At 41.9% G+C, this 18,187-nt stretch overlaps 1 protein-coding gene across 1 annotated transcript; it reads left to right on the forward strand.

The window, feature by feature from the left end:
• The first annotated feature begins 637 nt into the window (after nucleotides 1-637).
• LOC110287320 (cancer/testis antigen 55) lies at nucleotides 638-14,570 on the forward strand. Its single transcript, XM_021153975.2, has 5 exons — nucleotides 638-841; nucleotides 3,570-3,751; nucleotides 9,889-10,021; nucleotides 12,427-12,539; nucleotides 13,814-14,570. Exons 1-5 carry the CDS (start codon nucleotides 751-753, stop codon nucleotides 14,003-14,005), a joined length of 711 nt encoding a protein of 236 aa, XP_021009634.2. The 5' UTR covers nucleotides 638-750; the 3' UTR covers nucleotides 14,006-14,570.
• Nucleotides 14,571-18,187: the final 3,617 nt, after the last annotated feature.

The following is an 18,187-nucleotide window of genomic DNA, read 5'->3' on the forward strand; positions in this document are numbered from 1 at the left end:
AGAGAGGCAGGGCACATACTAACTTTTGTTAATCCAGCCATCTTCTGATATGCGTTCCCAGTGCAGCTCTCTATTTGCTTATTCTTGCTGTTGTTTCCAGTGCTTCTGGAGTTCTAGTCAGGAAACCATGACCTCTTTTTTTTTTTTTTTAAACATTTTAAAGTAATAATCTCTTGTTGTAAACAAACAGAGATGTCTGTTTCCTGTGGTTTTCCTCAAGTAGAAACAGTCCACTAAGATGTGACGTAACTCATGCCTATAATCCCAGCACTCAGGAAGCCGAGACAGGAGATTGTCATGAATCTGAGGCAACCTAGGTTAGAATGAAATCCTGTCTCAAAAACACAGGGAAAAAAAAAACAAAAACCTCTTACCAACGAAACAATGATAACAGCAATAAAAACCCGAACCTATAAAAGTGTATGGGTGGAGGTCATTTTACATGGATTTCAGCGCTATGTGATGGGACAAACATGGAAAGTTTATCCTTCCTATTTGCTACATGTCAGGGGCTTTCCTTGAGTAAACTACTCTCCTATTGGCTGGTTGAGCAGCTACCCTGGCACTCCGCACGTGGCAGTTCTGCCCCCTGTGGGAGTCTTAGACTAGACAGGCTGTACAGAGGACGGAAGTAGAATTGGTGTCTGTGAGAGTTGCTGATTAGGGCTCTCCCGGGAGACAGAGAACTAGATAGAAGGAAGCCTTATTCCTGGTACCACCTGGTGCCCAAGGTTGCTCGGACCACGAACTATGCACCGGCTAATTTCCAGACTTCGTGCCTTCTTTCAAAGGAAAGCAGACCCAAAGGAGGCCAGAGAAGAGCGGCGGAAGCTCTTGGAAGGTACTGAACTAATTCTTTGTCTAAAAAGACCCCTTAGAGGTGTGTTTTATCTCTAGTCCAGAATCCGAAGAACTTAGAAACCCCTTTCCCTCCCCCGGCCCGTACCTGGCCAGAGCAGCACCATTTTGTCTCCAGAGTGAGGGTATTGCCAGTCCCTTGCCCTGCACCCTCGTATGCCACCTGCTGGATAGTCTTGCATGGACTCACTCCAGAACTCCCCTGCCCAAAGGAATGAGAAAGCCTTTAAAATAATGGGGGCTACAGAGATGACTCAGCAGTTTAGAACAGTTCCCAATGCCTTATTGCTGCTCACAACTGCCCAATAACGCTAGTTCTTGGGTCTCAGAAGTAGTCCTTTGCCATCTGAGGGCACATGGTTCACATACATACACTCAGGAGCAACAAGCATGCACACATGTGCATGCTTGCAAGAGCGCACGCGCATGTGTGTATGTGTGTACACACGCGAGTGCTGATGTGTATGTGCATACACACCCACAATTTTTCTTTTGAAATTTTCTTTAAAATAAAAAGGACAAAGTATGGCAAAAGGCAAAGAAAGCAGTTGGGAGTGAGGCGCGAGCAGCTTTTGCAGTATACCTGAGGAGCTACTGGCAACTGATAGCTGCTAGGAAAGGGAGAACCAGTTTTTTTAAGGATGTGACCGCCAGATATAGCTGTCTCTTGTGAGACTATGCCGGGGCCTAGCAAACACAGAAGTGGATGCTCACAGTCAGCTATTGGATGGATCACAGGGCCCCCAATGGAGGAGCTAGAGAAAGTACCCAAGGAGCTATAGAGATCTGCAGCCCTGTAGGTGCAGCAACATTATGAACTAACCAGTACCCCGGAGCTCTTGTCTCTAGCTGCATATCTATCAAAAGATGGCCTAGTCGGCCATCACTGGAAAGAGAGGCCCATTGGACTTGCAAACTTTATATGCCCCAGTACAGGGGAACCCCAGGGCGAAAAAGTGGGAGTGGGTGGGTAGGGAAGTAGGGGGGAGGGTATGGGGGACTTTTGGGATAGCATTGGAAATGTAAATGAGGAAAATACCTAATAAAAATATTAAAAAAAAAAAAAAGGATGTGACGGCTGCTAGTTTGACCACTCTCCAGGTCAGGCTCTTGACCCAAAAGTATTTGGGCAGCACAAATTGGACTTGATGGGCTAAAAAGAAAAACTGGGAGAGACCAGTAAGTTGGGTGACTAAAGAGGTGGGGTGGATCTGGGAGGATCTGGAACAGGTGGGGTAGGTTTAATCAGATGATATTATATGAAATTCTTAAAGAACAAATAATAAGATAGTTTTTAAACAAAGAAGGCAGAGGTAGGAAATCAGAGAAAGGGTTGAGGGTAGAGGTGAAAGAGAGGAGGTATCTGTGCCCCAGTTTTTCCACTTATCTACGTACTTTAGGACCTTTTTTATTTTACTTGAGACCAGGTCTCCCTGTTAAGCCAGGTTTCTGCCCACCTACTTGCTATAGTTTACCATAGGTCACAGGAAGATTTCCTTCTGTATTTACGGTAGTCATTTCTCTTAATTACTTTATCTTAAAAATTATCTGTTTGTTTTGTTGCGTGTGACTACAGCTGCGCAACAGCACACCTCATGAGTCAGTTCTCACCTGTCATTTTGTAGGATCATGGGATTAAATTCAAGTTGTCAGGCTTGGGGACAAGTACTTCTACTCAATGAGCCATTTGGCTAGCCCACTGATTTTATTTCTTAACTGAACCAGCTTTCTGTCACTGTGATAAAATGCCCGTCTTGTGCTTTGTATTTTCTGAGAGTTGAGTCAGTGGTTACTTGACTGTGTTGCTGGGAATCTGGCAAGACAGAACATCCTGGTGGGGAAGATGTAGTGGATCAGAGCTGCTCAATTCACGACAGTCGGGAGGAAAGGAGAAAAAAAAATCAATTTTATAACAAATGCCTTTAGTCCCAAATTTATGAAGCTATATACAAATTCATAAATAGATTACTCAGCTAATGAGGTTAGAGCCTTTCTAATCCAAAGATTTCACTTTTGAACACTCCTACATTGGGGACTAAGCTTTTAATACGTTAGCTTATAGATGATGTTTAAGACAACCTATATCAGAAGCCAAACAAATTAATTATATATCTATGACGAGTAAGGAAATAGGAATCAAAGTTTACTCACTCACTTTGTATCCCTAAACAAATGCTCTGGAGTCTGCCACTTATTGCCTGTCCAATGGGTTATTAGGAGACTTGCATTTAGTTAGTGAGAGTCCAGTAAATGATATGAAGTGTGGCTGGGATAAATGGTATCTCTGTTCTAACAAAAGAAGCTCCAGCATTGCCATGTCTGTGCTACAGCCAAGTCGAGTAGGCAGACAGCAAAGAGGGTACACACGCTAGCTGGTGGCTCAGCAGAACTCATACCCATAAACACCCAGATTGAACAAACAAAAGATGAGAGACAGAGACAGAGATAGAGACAGACAGAGAGACAGACAGAGACAGAAAGTCAGAGACAGAGAGACAGAGAAAGAGAGAGAGTTAAACCTTGTCACTCTTTCTCCAGAGTCCTGCATGCTTAATCATTGCTTACCAGCCAATTCCTATCTCAGCTCCAAGTTCCTTTATTCCAGACTTAGATGATTCTTTACCACAGCTTCTCTGGTAGGACTTATTTGTAGTATGTGTTGCACTTGAAAATAATTTATATAAATAAATTTGTCTTTACTCATCTTTTAGATGCTACCTCGCTACAAAACAAGCAGGGAGTTGTGGCAGGGTCCTGTAGTAACTATGACTGCATGACTGAGCACACCCGCTCCAGTGCTGAAGTTAAGACTGGCAACAACCCTCTGAAAGCCGAACCAAACCTGCCTGCAGCTGTGGAAGAACAAAGCCCTCATGGATTGAACGCAGTCACAGTAAGACTTGTATATCCTGGATGCTCTCTCTGTTTCTGAGTTCCTTCACTGTGGCTTCCAGTTTTCAGCCCCTCTTAAGTGGACATGATGCAGTGGATGTAAGCTGAAGTCTAATTTAGGGGATTGCATGGGACATCTGTTCTATTTTGTAGCAGTATCTAGTTAGAAAAGTTCAAATTGAATGATTTATTCTTCAGTATTGAACAATAATTATTAGTGTTTATATTATCCTACAACTTCCTCTTACAATGCAAATAATAGGTCTATATTATTTGTTAATTACTAGATGAACAGACATATACCTTAATTATTTTTTTTAAAATAACTTTATTGAAGTACAGTTTACTTACTATGGAGTTCCCCAGTTTAAAACCTTTTTATATTTACAGAATCTGAATCTAGAACCAAAATTCAGATACTTATCATTTTGATCGATACATGCAAATGAGGTTATTATTATTACTAATTGACACCACTAGCAGCAGAACATGAGACTCCTTATTTCTCAGGGCTGGCAAGAGTGGAAGTATTGTCAATCTTTGAGAGTTTTAGCTATCTAAGATGTGAAAAGCCAGACAGACAGTGGTGGCACATGCCTTTAATACTGGCACTTGAGATGTAGAGGTGGGTAGATCTCTGTGAGTTCAAGGCAAGCCTACTTTACAAAGCTAGTTACAGGACAGCTAAGGCTACACAAAGAAACCCTGTCTCAAAACCCCAAACCATGAGCTTGAACACACACACACACACACACACACATGTACAGAGAGAGAGAGAGAGAGAGAGAGAGACAGAGAGAGAGAGACAGAGAGACAGAGAGAGGGAAGGAAGTAGAGGAGGAAGACGAGGAGGACGAGGAGGAGGAAAACCAGTTAGACGTCCACATGTAGTATGCCTGTTGGTTAGTGTGAAGACAGAGCATTGACGTCAGAGGGCACAATGGATCCTCCACATAGCTACTCAGTGGTACTGGATTTATGGATAAAACTGAGTGAACAAATAATCATGAAACTGGTTTTGACAGGTGCAGATGGAGGTTAAATAGATGGAGAATCCAAGGTCTTCCAAATTGGAAATGTGAAAATGAATTGATAATGCATGAAATTCTCACTCATTTCTTGCCCCCATAACCAAATTTAATTAATGAACCCCGTAAGTCATGATCACCACAGCTTTAGTTACTCCTTTGCAACGGGGTTATGAGTGTTGCTACATCTGGAGGATGAAAAGGTCATTCATTGTTTAGAAGCTTCCTAAAGTGCCATCAACTTTGAGGAGAGTAAGGAGGTTCAGGGAAATGACTCAGCCTGTGAAGGGCTTGCTGCACAAACACAGTGGCCTGGGCCAGCGCCCACTTGCAGCGTGACCTTTAATCGCAGTGCTGGAGAAGCAGAGACAGGAGAGTTCCGAGGCTTGCTGGCCAGCCAGTCTAGCCAGTTATGGCATTCTGCTTTGATGAGAGAGCCTATCTTCAAAGGTAAGGTGGAGACCCATCGCAGAAGATTCCAATGCGGGGCCTCTGAATTCTGCAAGTATAGGCATGAACATCTCCCAGTCACAGCTTCCTCCAATACAGACATTTTACAAGAGTAGTATGAACCAATCAATGCTTTCTCCTTCTAGATAGTCACATTGAAAACCACAGATCGAGTCACTCTTACTTGCTTTTGTTCCTAGGGGTGTAGGAAAAAAAAAGTTTACTCACTCCAGATACAACACCAGACACAGACCAAAGAAATGACTCTAGCCAACTCTAACTTGGATATGTAGTGAGCTTATTGGAGTCTTACAGGCAGATTAGTCATAGGACCACAGGTGACTCAAAGGCAGCTCTGTCATCAAAATATGTCTCCGGCATTGATGACGACTTGTGAAATGGACCTTGCCATTCAGAGCAAATAGCTGTGTAAGAGCCATTTACATAGTACTTCAGAAGCAGAAGCAGGAGGATCTCTGTGAGTTCGAGTTCAGCCTGGACTACAGAGATTGTTCAAGGATAGCCCGAGCTACACAGAGAAACCCTGCCCCAGAAAAACAAACAAACAAACAAACAAACAAACAAACAAACAAGTCATTTACAATAATACTAGACGCAAAGGGGCGGGGGTGAGGGAGACTGGGCAGAGTGGAAGGATGCTGCGGCAGGGATGTATTTTATAAGAGAAAAATAAATCAATGAATTAAAAATAGGTAAATAAACCAATCAATAACAAGAAAACTGGTAAAGCTCTCTAAACACTCCAAACACTGAATCTCCCCAAAGACCAAGTCAGTTCAGAGACAACTTCATGCAAGCAGCCTCAATTTACTCCTTGCCTCAGGGAAATCTTCAGAGGCAGAACAAGTCCAGCTGGGTGCATTCTGGCCAATCTGAAGTGAAGACAGTTGCTCCAGGATGGGGACAGCAGCTTCAGCTCTGAGTGAAGCCTGAGGCTAGGGGCTAGAGAGGGCAGGGATGAGTGAGAAAAAGTAGGCCAATGTTGAGTCTGTGCAAAGGTGTCTTCTTCTTTCAGAGGACCTGGTAAGAAGAGCAAGCCAGCCAAGTCTGCAAGCTAACAAAGGCTGCTCTGCCACTCCAGGTTGCACAGGCTTCCTTGAAATTCTGGACTGCTGGCCCTGTGTGGCTGACTTTACCGCCTCAGCACAGCCTCCTTGGTGACATCCCAACAGGATTGTTTCTTTTAACAATTCCCTTCAGCATACCATCTCTCCTATCAGGGCACTCAGGGGCTCTGAAGGCTTCAGGAGCCACAGCAGATGTTAAAGTAGGCCCTAAGCTGGGGTGGGGCACAATGGAGCCCAGGGCCACTGGGCTCATACCATAGGCCAGCAGCTGTGGGAATCCTCAATGGAAACCTTGGAGCACAAAATTCTGCTCCTGATAGTTAGCCCTACATGTATATATTAGGAAACTATGTAGTGTAGTAGATTATAAGTTGTATGCCCAACTGTGGAATAGTGCCACTAAATTACAGCATATCCTTCTCGTAGGACACCATGATATCTTTTAAAAAGTTAAAATGAACTGGTTTATTTGTTTCCATTTTGTTATATATTTATTATACATGTGTGGTATTACTTTTTCCTTTAAAAGATTGTAGAACAAGTCCAGGGAAGAAAATTACAGACTACTACCATATAAAACCAAATGTGAGTACTTTATTAGCTGACAATGGAGAATAGGTTATTGCTACATTGAACTCTTGGCACTGAAGCTCAGAGGCACAAAGTTTATAAAGGCAAAAACCTGCAATGATATTGTGAGGCATAGGTCCGGAGAAAACAACTAGGTTAGTTTTGCTTATACATTCAATAGGTACTTAAATTATGCATCTAGGCCATGGTCAGGGTCCTAGAAAGCCTCTAATGTGTGGCCAAGGCAGATGTGACTGTTCATGGAATGAGGGATGAAAATTGTCTGAGCAGACTCAAAATGGAGTCAGGGTAAGATCAGGTCAAGATGTTGTTATCTTGGTTACTTCTTGAGAACATGGCCAGCAGCTATTGGCTAGGGAATGGATTTCTGAATGATATGTGATGTTCTTGCTTTTCTGTCTTTTATACATTTATATGCTGAATATGTGTTATTTTTGTAATGAGAAAAACAGAACATAAGATAAAGATGACTGTAATTCTAAGAAATAAAAATGTAGATGCTTTTTTTTTTTTTTTTTTTTTTTTTTTGAGACAGGGTTTCCCTGGATAGTCCTGGCTGTCCTGGAACTCACTCTGTAGACCAGGCTGGCCTCGAATTCAGAAATCCGCCTGCCTCTGCCTCCCAAGTGCTGGGATTAAAGGCGTGTGCCACCACCGCCCGGCTGTAGATGCTTTTTTATGTCAATCCTATGCAGTTTTTATTTTATTTTCCCCACTTTTTAAAAAAAAATTAGATATTTTCTTTATATATATTTCAAATGCTATCCCGAAAGTTCCCTATACACTCCCTCTGCCCTGCTCCTTACCCACCCACTCCCGCTTCTTGGCCCTGGAATTCCCCTGTATTGGGGCATATAAAGTTTGCAATATCAAGTGGCCTCTCTTACCAGTGATGGCCGACTAGGCCATCTTCTGCTACATATGCAGCTAGAGACACGAGCTCTGGGGGTACTGATTAGTTCATATTGTTGTTCCACCTATAGGGTTGCAGACCCCTTCAGCTTCTTGGGTACTTTCTCTAGCTTCTCCACTGGGGGCCCTGTGTTCCATCCAATAGCTGACTGTGAGCATCCATTTCTGTATTTGCCAGGCACTGGCATAGCCTCACAAGAGATAGCTCTATCAGGGTCCTGTCAACAAAATCTTGCTGACATATGCAATAGTGTCTGGGTTTGGTGGTTGTATATGTTGAGTCTTCTTAAATTAGCTTGGGGACTGGAAACATGGCTCAGCAATTAAAAACACCTGTTTTTGCAGAGGACCAAGGTTCAATCCCCAGCCCCACATGGTTTCTCACAACCATCTGTAACTCCAGATCTGGGGGATCTGATAACCTCTTCAGGTCTCTGCTTTTGATCTCTGAAGGCACCCGGCAGGCTCATGTCAAGTCAAGCAACTGGTATGTGGTGCGTTTAGCTCTGCCCGCTTTCAAATGATCATTTCAGTTGGGCTTGTTACCTGTTCAGCCACCATCCCCCTTCCACCTAAATAACCAACTGCTCTCTATCAACTGTGCATTTGACCTGGGGAAGAGGCTAGAGTAGGCCAGGGAAGACTGCTGTGGGTTAGGGAGATGGCTTTGTCTATGCAGCTACAGGAAACACTCTTCCCTGCTAGGTAAGGCTTTCCAGATGTGTCTGTGTGAGGAAGGAGTGCCCACACCCCCATAAGTAACCCCTCACCTATGCTCTGTAAGGAAGCCTAATAAACTCACTGACTCCTAAGAGCAAACTCCAGTGGATTCCTGTCTCTGTCATTGGGATCTTAGGGAGGGGGTAGTAGATGTTGTTCACCTATCTCCAAGGGAAGAAATTTTAGCAACAATGGCACACATGCATATCTGCAAGCAAAACACTCATATACAAACTCTAAAATGAGTTTTAAAGTTCACATGCAAAGTAATGGGTTTCATTATGCTGTTTTCATGCTTATATACCATTCCTCTTTGCCCTTCTTCTCCCCTGTCCCCACTGCCCTCCCAGTGTTCACTGTGTGTCCCTTATTTTCCTCCCCTCCCCCTTTCTGTTTTATGTCACATGCATTCTATGACCCTGTCTTTCCCCTGCTCTTCCTCCTGTCTCATGATCCCTTTTCTAGTTCAGTGACTCTCACACATATACACATGTAGATACACAAACACACATAGAGACAAATTCCCAGCTCAGCTTACCAGATAATCTTTGCTTTCACAGCCCAGGTCAAAAATCACTTCCTGAAAACCTTTTCTGTACTTTTAATATTCTTAATCTTAATTCTCTTTTCCTTTGGAAGTCCAGGGACCAGTTTTTAAATTTTTTATCACATGCTATGACTTACTTTGAATTATCGTTTACTCCTTTTTTATTTTTTAATTACTGATAAGTAGAAGCCATATATCTTTTTTGGGGGGGGGATGTTTGTTTTGCGAGACAGGGTTTCTCTGTGTAGCCCTGACTGTCCTGGAACTCACTCTGTAGACCAGGCTGGCCTCGAACTCAGAAATCCGCCTGTCTCTGCCTCCCGAGTGCTGGGATTAAAGGTGTGTGCCAACACCGCCCAGCCATATATCTTTTTTTTTTTGCATAAATACTAGCAGCACATTAAGTCTGGCAGACAGGCAAATAATGGTTTTAGAAGAAAAATTTTAAATTCATGATTGTACAACACAAAGCCTGAGCCCTAATGTAAACTATGGATTTTATAAAGAGTGTTGGTGCTGGCTTATCAGTTATAATCAATGTGAGTATGTGGAAACACACTGTCCTTTCTTCTCAATTCTCAAAATTTACTCTAAAGCTACAGTAAAAATGATATGAAGCTCAAGCACTATTTCACTAGTGCATGCCAATTTATGTGTCAGTTATCTATGATCATTATTTAAACTATTGCTTGAACAATTATTTTAGGATGGGTTTCAGATTTTTAAAAATTTTTTTTTAGCTTTGGCTTGTTCGAAGTAACATTTTAAAGTTAGTTAATTAGTTTGTTTGCTTATTATACAGGTGGAAAATGACCATGATGAAGAACCCTCAGAATCTCACATGAGAATTTTGCTTGCCTCTATCACCTCTCTAGTGGGTGATGCTGACTACAATGATCACGGACTGTACTTCTCTCTAGACATTGCTTGTAAAGGTACAACTCCAATTTTTAAATGTAAAATGAGGTTTCACCCATTTGAAATATTATCAGTTGAGTGTAGGCATCATCTTCAGGGTCACATTTGGAACATGCTGATCTGATGAGAGGGTTTGTGCATTACAATCACTAGGGCAATATACTTGGATGTTTGCATGGAGCAGACTCAGGCCTGTGCTTGTTTGGCAAGGGTTCCATCACAGAGCTGCATTCCCAGTCCTATACTTGGCACTTTTCAGCTTCACTTCAATATGTGAAGTGTACCATTGGAGTTTGAAAATAATGTGTAGCAAGGGACACAAAGGGCTCATGCTATCATTTGTTACATCTTTGTTTGGGTACACTAATATTTGTGTAACTTTTTATTTATATAGATATTGAATTTGTATTCTAACACCATTACACAAATGAAAAGAGACTATTTCATAATGCTTCAAATGCTTTAAAATAAGGCTTGGAAATAGCCTGAAAAGCCATGTATATGTGCACTCAGTGTTGAGTTCTATTTGCATTTATCTGATATAACATTTTATTGTTTTTATATCTAAAGCAGGGACATGATCATTTAAAGAGTCTATTGGATTTTAATTTGGTTTAAGAGAGAGTTCTAAATGTTGAAGGCAGAGGAGAAAATATAGAAGGCTTCACTAAACCTTGCTTATTAAGAGCTCATAGTATCATTGGGACTCAGAGACAGACCTGTGAATCCATTAGACTTAGCTGAAGAGAATAAACATTGGGCAAAAGCAGTGCGAGGGAGAATCAGAGAAGGCTAACTGGGCTGTGTGTACTGCGCATGCAGAACTTTATACGCTGCCACCTTGTGCCTTTAACGATCAAGATGGAGACCAAGACAAAATGAAAAATAAAAGTTTTATGCATAATGAAATGTAAATCTCATAAAATATAAACCTAATGAAATTTAAACTTGTTATCTTTATTATAACACCTGCCTGCCCCACACCTCGAGACAGGGACTTGCTATAGTCCAGTGTTTTGTCTCAAACTGTTAAAATCACACCCTCTTCTTGTCTCGGCTTTCCAGTACCAAGATGAACTCATAGTCAGGTGCCATTTAACTTGGATAAAAATGACCTTGTCCCAGCTACACAAAAGTGCTTTCTAGTTTAATTTTCTTGGGTGTAAAAACTTCAACTTGATATTGGTTGTTATCTCAGGAACTCTCCAACAATAACTGCTTGGTGTCTAGGATGGTAGAACATTTTCCCTCAGAAATTCTCAGTTTTCAGAGGAAAGGGTCCTTGTGATTGGAAAGTTCCAAAGACAATTTATTAGCCTGTCCTATACCAACAGGAAGTTGTCAACAACAGGAAGGCTGCTAGAAAATATTCTTAGAGTGGAAAGGACTCGGACATGTTTACAGTGCAAAGGATATGACTAAAGGTGCTGAGGAGAGCAGGAAGAAATGATGGAGTCAGGTCCCTGAGCTATAAATAGAGGATAGGACCCAAGGCATAGGTGGAGCAGCTTACTTCTGTGAAATAGGGTTAGTCATAGTAGCAGACTGTTCTTGGGGAAGAAAAGACTGTGGCTATAAAAGGTGGTACTGATCCCTAGCACTAGGGACCCATCTTAAAGGCCTCAGCCAGTCGTGTCTATAATTGTCAGAATAAATGCTATTGAATGAATACTGGGAAACCCATTACTATTTTTATTATCACTGTGTTGCTCGAAATCAAATCTGGTTCTTGCCCATGCTAACTAAGCTACAACCTCAATAATTTCTTCAAGGAGAAACTAAAAGAATGGAAAGAAGAAAAAAGTCATCATGTTTTGCCCTAAACTGAATATGAGTAATGAATATGTTATTTCCTTCCTATTTATTGTGCAGGTTATTTTACTGCCTCGTGCTGTTCCAGACACTGTTTTTTTTTCCACTTTTATCTTTTTAAAATGTTATGTGTATGCGAGAGAGGTTTGCCTGCATGTATGTGTACAGTACTGCTCACATGCCTACAGAGGCTCTAGAGCTGGAAGTTACAGGCATCTCTAGCCTCCATGTGGGTGTAGAAACTCTGAACACAGACACACTGCAAGAACAGCAAGTACCTTTAGCTGAAGAACCACCTCTACAACCCTCATCGTTTACAAAACAGTGCCTCTATTTATGTGGATGTATGCTTTTGTGCAAGTGTATGCCACATGTATGTGGGTACCCACAGAGACCAGAGGAATCCACAGATAAACCAAAGGTGGCTGGGGACACTGGGAGGTGAACCTGAGTTCATTGCAACAGCAATAAAATCTCTCCAACCCTAGGGTTCTAAATGTTCAAAATGTACTTTATGTGTAACAGAAACTGTGTCAGGGCTAACATTCCAGGAAATGGTGAAATGTCACATTGCCTCTTCTAACTTGAGTTCCTTCCATGACTGTTACAGATTTCAAACCTTATAATGGTGACCTGGTAGAAATTGAATTTTCTGATGAGCAAGACACCCAGAGCAGAAGGGCCATCTTGGTGAAGCCTTTGAAACATTGCCATTTAAATGAGGTAGTTTCTGCGAGCTGCACTTGTTTTTGTTTCTGCTTCTCTTTCCTTTGGTGATCATTGTATTTTGCTGCTCAGGAGTATATTACAAGTGTTAGGAAACCAAAAATAAATGCTTTGCCATATAGGTAGATGGAGGAAGATGCAGAGGCCCATCGCTAAACATCAGGTAGAGCCCGTAGACTGTGGTGGAAGAGTGGGGGATAGAAGTGAGCAAATTGGAGGGGTCAAAGACACCACAAGAAGAAACTAACCTGGGCCCACGTGGGCTCACAGAGACTGAACCACCAACCAAAGAGCATACAGGGCTGGACCTAGGCCCCCTCCACTTTTATAGCAGATGTACAGCTTTGTATTCATGTGGGTCTCCTTACAAGTGGAGCAGGGACTGTTGTCTCTGTTCCCTACCATTTGATCCCCTTCCCCCTACCTGGACTGTTTGGTTAGGCCTCAGTGGGAAAGGATGTGCCTGGCCCTGCTAGTACTGGATGTCCCTGGTCCTACTGGTACCAGATATCCCAGGGTTGAGTGGCAGTCAAGTGGGGCTCCCTTTCTCTGAGAAGGAGAAAGGGCACTAGGGAGGGATTTAGGAGGGGTGATACAAAGAGGAGAGGAGCTGGGGGGCTCTGGGATGAGGGTGTAAAGTGAATAAAAAATACTGTAATTCTCAAAGGAATTGATGAGACTAATGTAGTACATAATGATAAAAATTGCTTGTCTGGGAAACATTAGAGTGTTCTAAGAGCAACAAAAACAACACTCAGGTTTCTTGGAATTGTTAAGAAAAATGGGTGGAGTGTCACTTGACTCCTCACTAGCATGTGAGTATGATACGGGTAGGAAAAACTGAAAATGAGTTGGCTGGCATTTGTTTTGCACCATCAGAAAAATGAAGGATATGCTTCTAAGGCAACAGAGGAAGCAGAGGAGAAGGTTAACAACACATTCCTTTCTCACTCTTTTCTTTTCAAGCAATCAGCCTTAACTAACAAGTTCACACCCACTGTGGGTAATTATATAGAAAAAAAATTCTCTCAGTGGAGACCTGGTGCCCATCCCCAGAGACTGCTTTGATCTTTTGAGGTTTAACCTAGGTGGGGAGGTAGGGGTGCGAGTGGGAGATGGTGTTTACACAACACCTAGAGTTGCTAAGCTGCAAAGCAGGATGGGAATCTGTGGTGGAATCCAGGAGTCTGCTGCTTAGGGCCAGAGAGAAGGGCAAAGTCTATGACCATGATTATCTATACTTATTGCTGCCATCTTTTTTAAAATTACAGGTCCGTGTTACCAGAACAGATGGAAGCACTGGGGTGTTGGAAGACACCATCTTTTTCACCTTGGATTCTCTTAAACTTCCTTCTGGATATGTGCCGCAACCAGATGATGTTGTCAATGTGGTTGCAGTGCAGAGCATGCAATCCAACTATTTCTGGAGAGCAGTTGCAATGACCCCAGTACAAGTATTGTAGGAACCAAACCCCTGTGTGCCTTCTTCAGTGTTACTTGTATGGGTAATGAAGGGCCTGGTTTAATGCAATAGTTTGTAGAATAGGAATAGCAGCAGTAAGCCAAAACACATGTAAAATGCATTTTTTTCTTCTTGGAAATGCCCTGGTAATTTTGTTGCAAGTATGGACTAACTTTAGGAAGGTACCTGATCTACTGGAAAACATCCCCAAATTTTTGTTTTTGTTTTTGTTTGTTTTTTGTTTTGTCCACAGCAAAGAAACAACACTGCATATTAGGTTAAATTCTGTTTTTTTTCCAAGGTCAGAAATCCTGCTAGTGGCTTTGTTTATCCCTTGAGAAACATGCAGAGGGAGGCCAACAAGTGAATGTGTGTAATTTAAAGTCACAGATGCCTTCAATTTTGAGTTCCCTTTTGCTGTGTACAGGGTTTACTTTTCCCATGAAATTTTTCATTTTCCATTATCTACTCAGTTTGCTAAATTTAATATTTTTTTCTAGTAGAACCCATCCTCCCATGTTAGAATGCCAAAGCCATATACACAGGGTGGTTGTTCATACCTTCAATAAAGCTGTTGTCTGAGCATCAATACTGTTTACCTGTAGTTAATTTGCCGGTCAGTCTCTAGGAGTAAAATTGTTCTGTTTACTTGCTCGTGGTTTTTTTTTTTTTTTTTTTTTTTTTTTTGAAACAAAAGCATTGTTGTATGGGGTGTGCATCATTTTCCATGATCCCCTTTGAGAGGTAGGTACTGCCTAGCTACAGGCAAGAATCAAAGCAAATCCAAATACTATGAAGGAAGGGAAGTTTCTTTTTTAAAAAAAATTTTATTAGATATTTTCTTTATTTATATTTCAAATGTTATCCACTTTCCTGGTTTCCCCTCTGAAAACCCCCTATTCCCTCCCTGCTCTGTTCACCAACCCACCCACTCCCACTTCCTAGCCCTGGCATTCCCCTATTCTGGGGCATAGAGCCTTCACAGGACCAAGAGCCTTTCCTCCCATTGATGGCCGACTAGGCCATCTTCTGCTACATATGCAGCTAGAGCCTCAAGCTCTGGGGGTACTGGTTAGTTCATATTGTTGTTCCTCCTATAGGGCTGCAGACCCCTTCAGCTCCTTGGGTCCTTTATCTAGCTTCTCCATTGGGGACTCTGTGTTCCATCCAGTGGATGGCTGTGAGCACCCACTTCTGTATTTGCCAGGCACTGGCAGAGCCTCTCAGTAGACATCTATATCAGGCTCCTGTCAGCAAGCTCTTGTAGGCATCTGTAATAGTGCCTGGTTTGGTGGTTGTTTATGGGATGGATCCCTAGGTGGGGCAGTCCCTGGATGGTCATTCCTTTAGTCTCTGCTCCACACTTTGTAACTCCTTCCATGGGTATTTTGTTCCTGGAAGGGAAGTTTCTTAAGCTGGAGACTGTTCCCAGGATCCCACTGGTCTACCCCATGAGATTCCTTGATTTTTTTCTTAGCAGCATGTACCCAGGTGACTGCCATGTTGTGAAGCCTATGGAAAGTAACAGTGGGCTCTAACACTGTCCCTAAGAGTCACTAGTTTACCATATGCTCCTGGCCCTGAGTAAGCTTGATTATGAATTTGCTTTGTATTTCTAGTAAGCACTCCCCATGGTCCTATGGGTTTTACTCCACTTTGTCATTAAGATCATAGGAGTGAACTGGTTCAATTTTAAATAAATTCTTAAAAACTATGTTTTATGGATCAGGCTGTGATCTAGACATTGGAGTGGAATGAAAAGCACACACGTCCAGGTTTTACCGGACCTTGGCTCATGTCACTGTTTCTTAGGTTCCTAACCCCATGAATATTTGGCAGTAAGCTATTCCTACCCAGATACTTTCACTTATATCCTTAACCAGTGTACTGTACTACATAATATGTACCCCTTTATTTAGTTGCTCCCTAAATTGCTATTTTGGAAGGTTTGGAGATTTAAGAGACTGAATGTTTGGCTGCCCAGATAACAATTGGCTGTTTACGTGGTGGCGTTAACATTAACGTAGCTCCATTCTTGCAGTAAGGTATACTAGTCAACAAGACAGTCACAGACAATGCCTACAATATACTCTTACACAATACAGGAATGTCTCCAGCATGCGACACAACTGTCCGGGGGTTCCTTTGGGAAAGGCCTTATTACCTACCTGGGGGCAATGTCACATGAAGGGTGTGGTAGGGACATAGCAAACAGCTTTTTAAAAAGTTGCCATTTAGGTCAGTTCAGTAGAGGAAAAGAGGAAGGTGGGCTTGCTGAAGAAGGTGTATTTTCAAAGACATAGGCTGCCCATATGCCATATGTCTGGGGATTAGTTAGGGGGTAAGAAGCATGTACTTTATATATATTAACAGGCACAGTGAAGAAAGATAATATACCTTAAAAGGAAAAGCATACTTCTGTGAATTAGGAACACTGAGAACACTCTGAACTACTTATTTCATCTCTGTAACTATCAGTAACTTGAAACATAAAGAATTCCTTAGAAACTTGATCAGTATTTAAAATTTCTATTTCATGTTGGAAATACAGCCCTGTAGAAAATGAGGCAGGAAAACAGGGCCAGCCACACATGACCATGAGTCATAAGGAGATTACAATAACCTAAAAAAAATAAAAAAACATCCCTTTGACTGCCCTAAGGATTGTACAAAACCCTTCCAGCAAAGCATATTAATCACACGAACAGCCAACCAAGGTCCCACCCTTTAGAGAACCTTTACTCTCCCTTTTGCAAATAAAAAGCACCTGGACACATCAAATGGGGTTCTTGAGCCACACACCTACTTATTCAGGCCCTTCCTGTTCTGTACAACAGAGTTTATGCTTTTATTTTTTACTTCTAATAAGTCTAGCCTCTAGCTACTACTACTACTACTACTACCACCATGTGCTTGCTCACTTCTTAGCGATGAAAGGAACCTGGCCTTTATGTCATGGGTGACCTGAGAGATTCCCTCCAATACAAGACATTAGAAGGATCCCAGAACCACATACACACAAAGGAATGAAACCGTTCTCTTAATCTAATTATGCACTAATGGTGAAAGACTAATTTCTTTCTATATAAGCTATACAAGTTTAGAAAAGGACAACTTATACATGTTTTTTTTTTAAGTTGGAGAACATTCACTATATGATGAGAGTGGGTTATATAAGACAAAAACAGAAGAATTTAAGGAGTTGTTTTAAATGCTTCATTGAGAGCAATGCTAACTACTAATTCCAAAAATATGTTAAAACTTTCACATTTATTAAACCACATTTTTGTTAAGTTTCTCTGTAAAATGATTTTTGTTTGTTTTGTTTTTTGTCTTTTAGAGAAAGGGTTTCTCAGTGTAGCCCTGGGTGTCCTAGAAGTTGCTCTGGAGTCCGGGCTGGCCTTAAAACTCAGAGCCATTTCCCTCTGCCTCCCCACTGCTGGGATTAAAGGTACAAACCAAGGCCTCTTGGCTCAAAACACACGTCTTAAAAGTCAAGTTATTAAACTGTTCATATTTGATCATGAATGTAAAAATGAAACTTGGAAATAGTTGATAACATTAATATTCAAGCATTTGGAATGCTATTCTAGGAAATTTATTGTTTATTTTACATTCAGACCACAGGTTCCCCTCCCTCCTCTCCTCAGTTCCTGTCTCTCCCCCTCCTCTTCCCCCAATCCACTCTGTTTCTCTTCAGAAAAGGCCAGGCCTCCATGGATCTCCATCTGCCATTGTATATATCAAGTTGCACTAAGACTAGGCACCTCATCTCCTATTAATACCAGACAATGCAATAAATAGGAAGAAAGGATCCAAAGGCAGGAAACAGAGACAGCCCCTGCTCCCACTGTTAGGAGTCCCACTAGAAGATCAAGCTATACAGTTGTAACATAGGTGCAGAGGGTCAGGGTCAGGCCCATGCAGGCTCTCTAGTTGTAGGTTCAGTCTCTATGAACCCCTATGAGCCCCTATGAGCCCAGGTTAGTTGATTCTGTGGGTTTTCTTGTGGTGACCTCCACTCCTCTAGCTCCTAAAATCTTTCTTCCCCCTCTTCCACAGAATTCCCCAAGCATCTGTTTCCATCATTTGGAAATTTATCTTTAAAGACAGATATAGCCTGGCATGGTGCGCACACCTTTAATCCCAGCACTCGGGAGGCAGAGACAACATCCTTTAATAA

The sequence above is a fragment of the Mus caroli genome, unplaced genomic scaffold (assembly GCF_978045245.1).
Source record: "Mus caroli unplaced genomic scaffold, Mus_caroli_1 scaffold_5, whole genome shotgun sequence".
Lineage (NCBI taxonomy): Eukaryota > Metazoa > Chordata > Mammalia > Rodentia > Muridae > Mus > Mus caroli.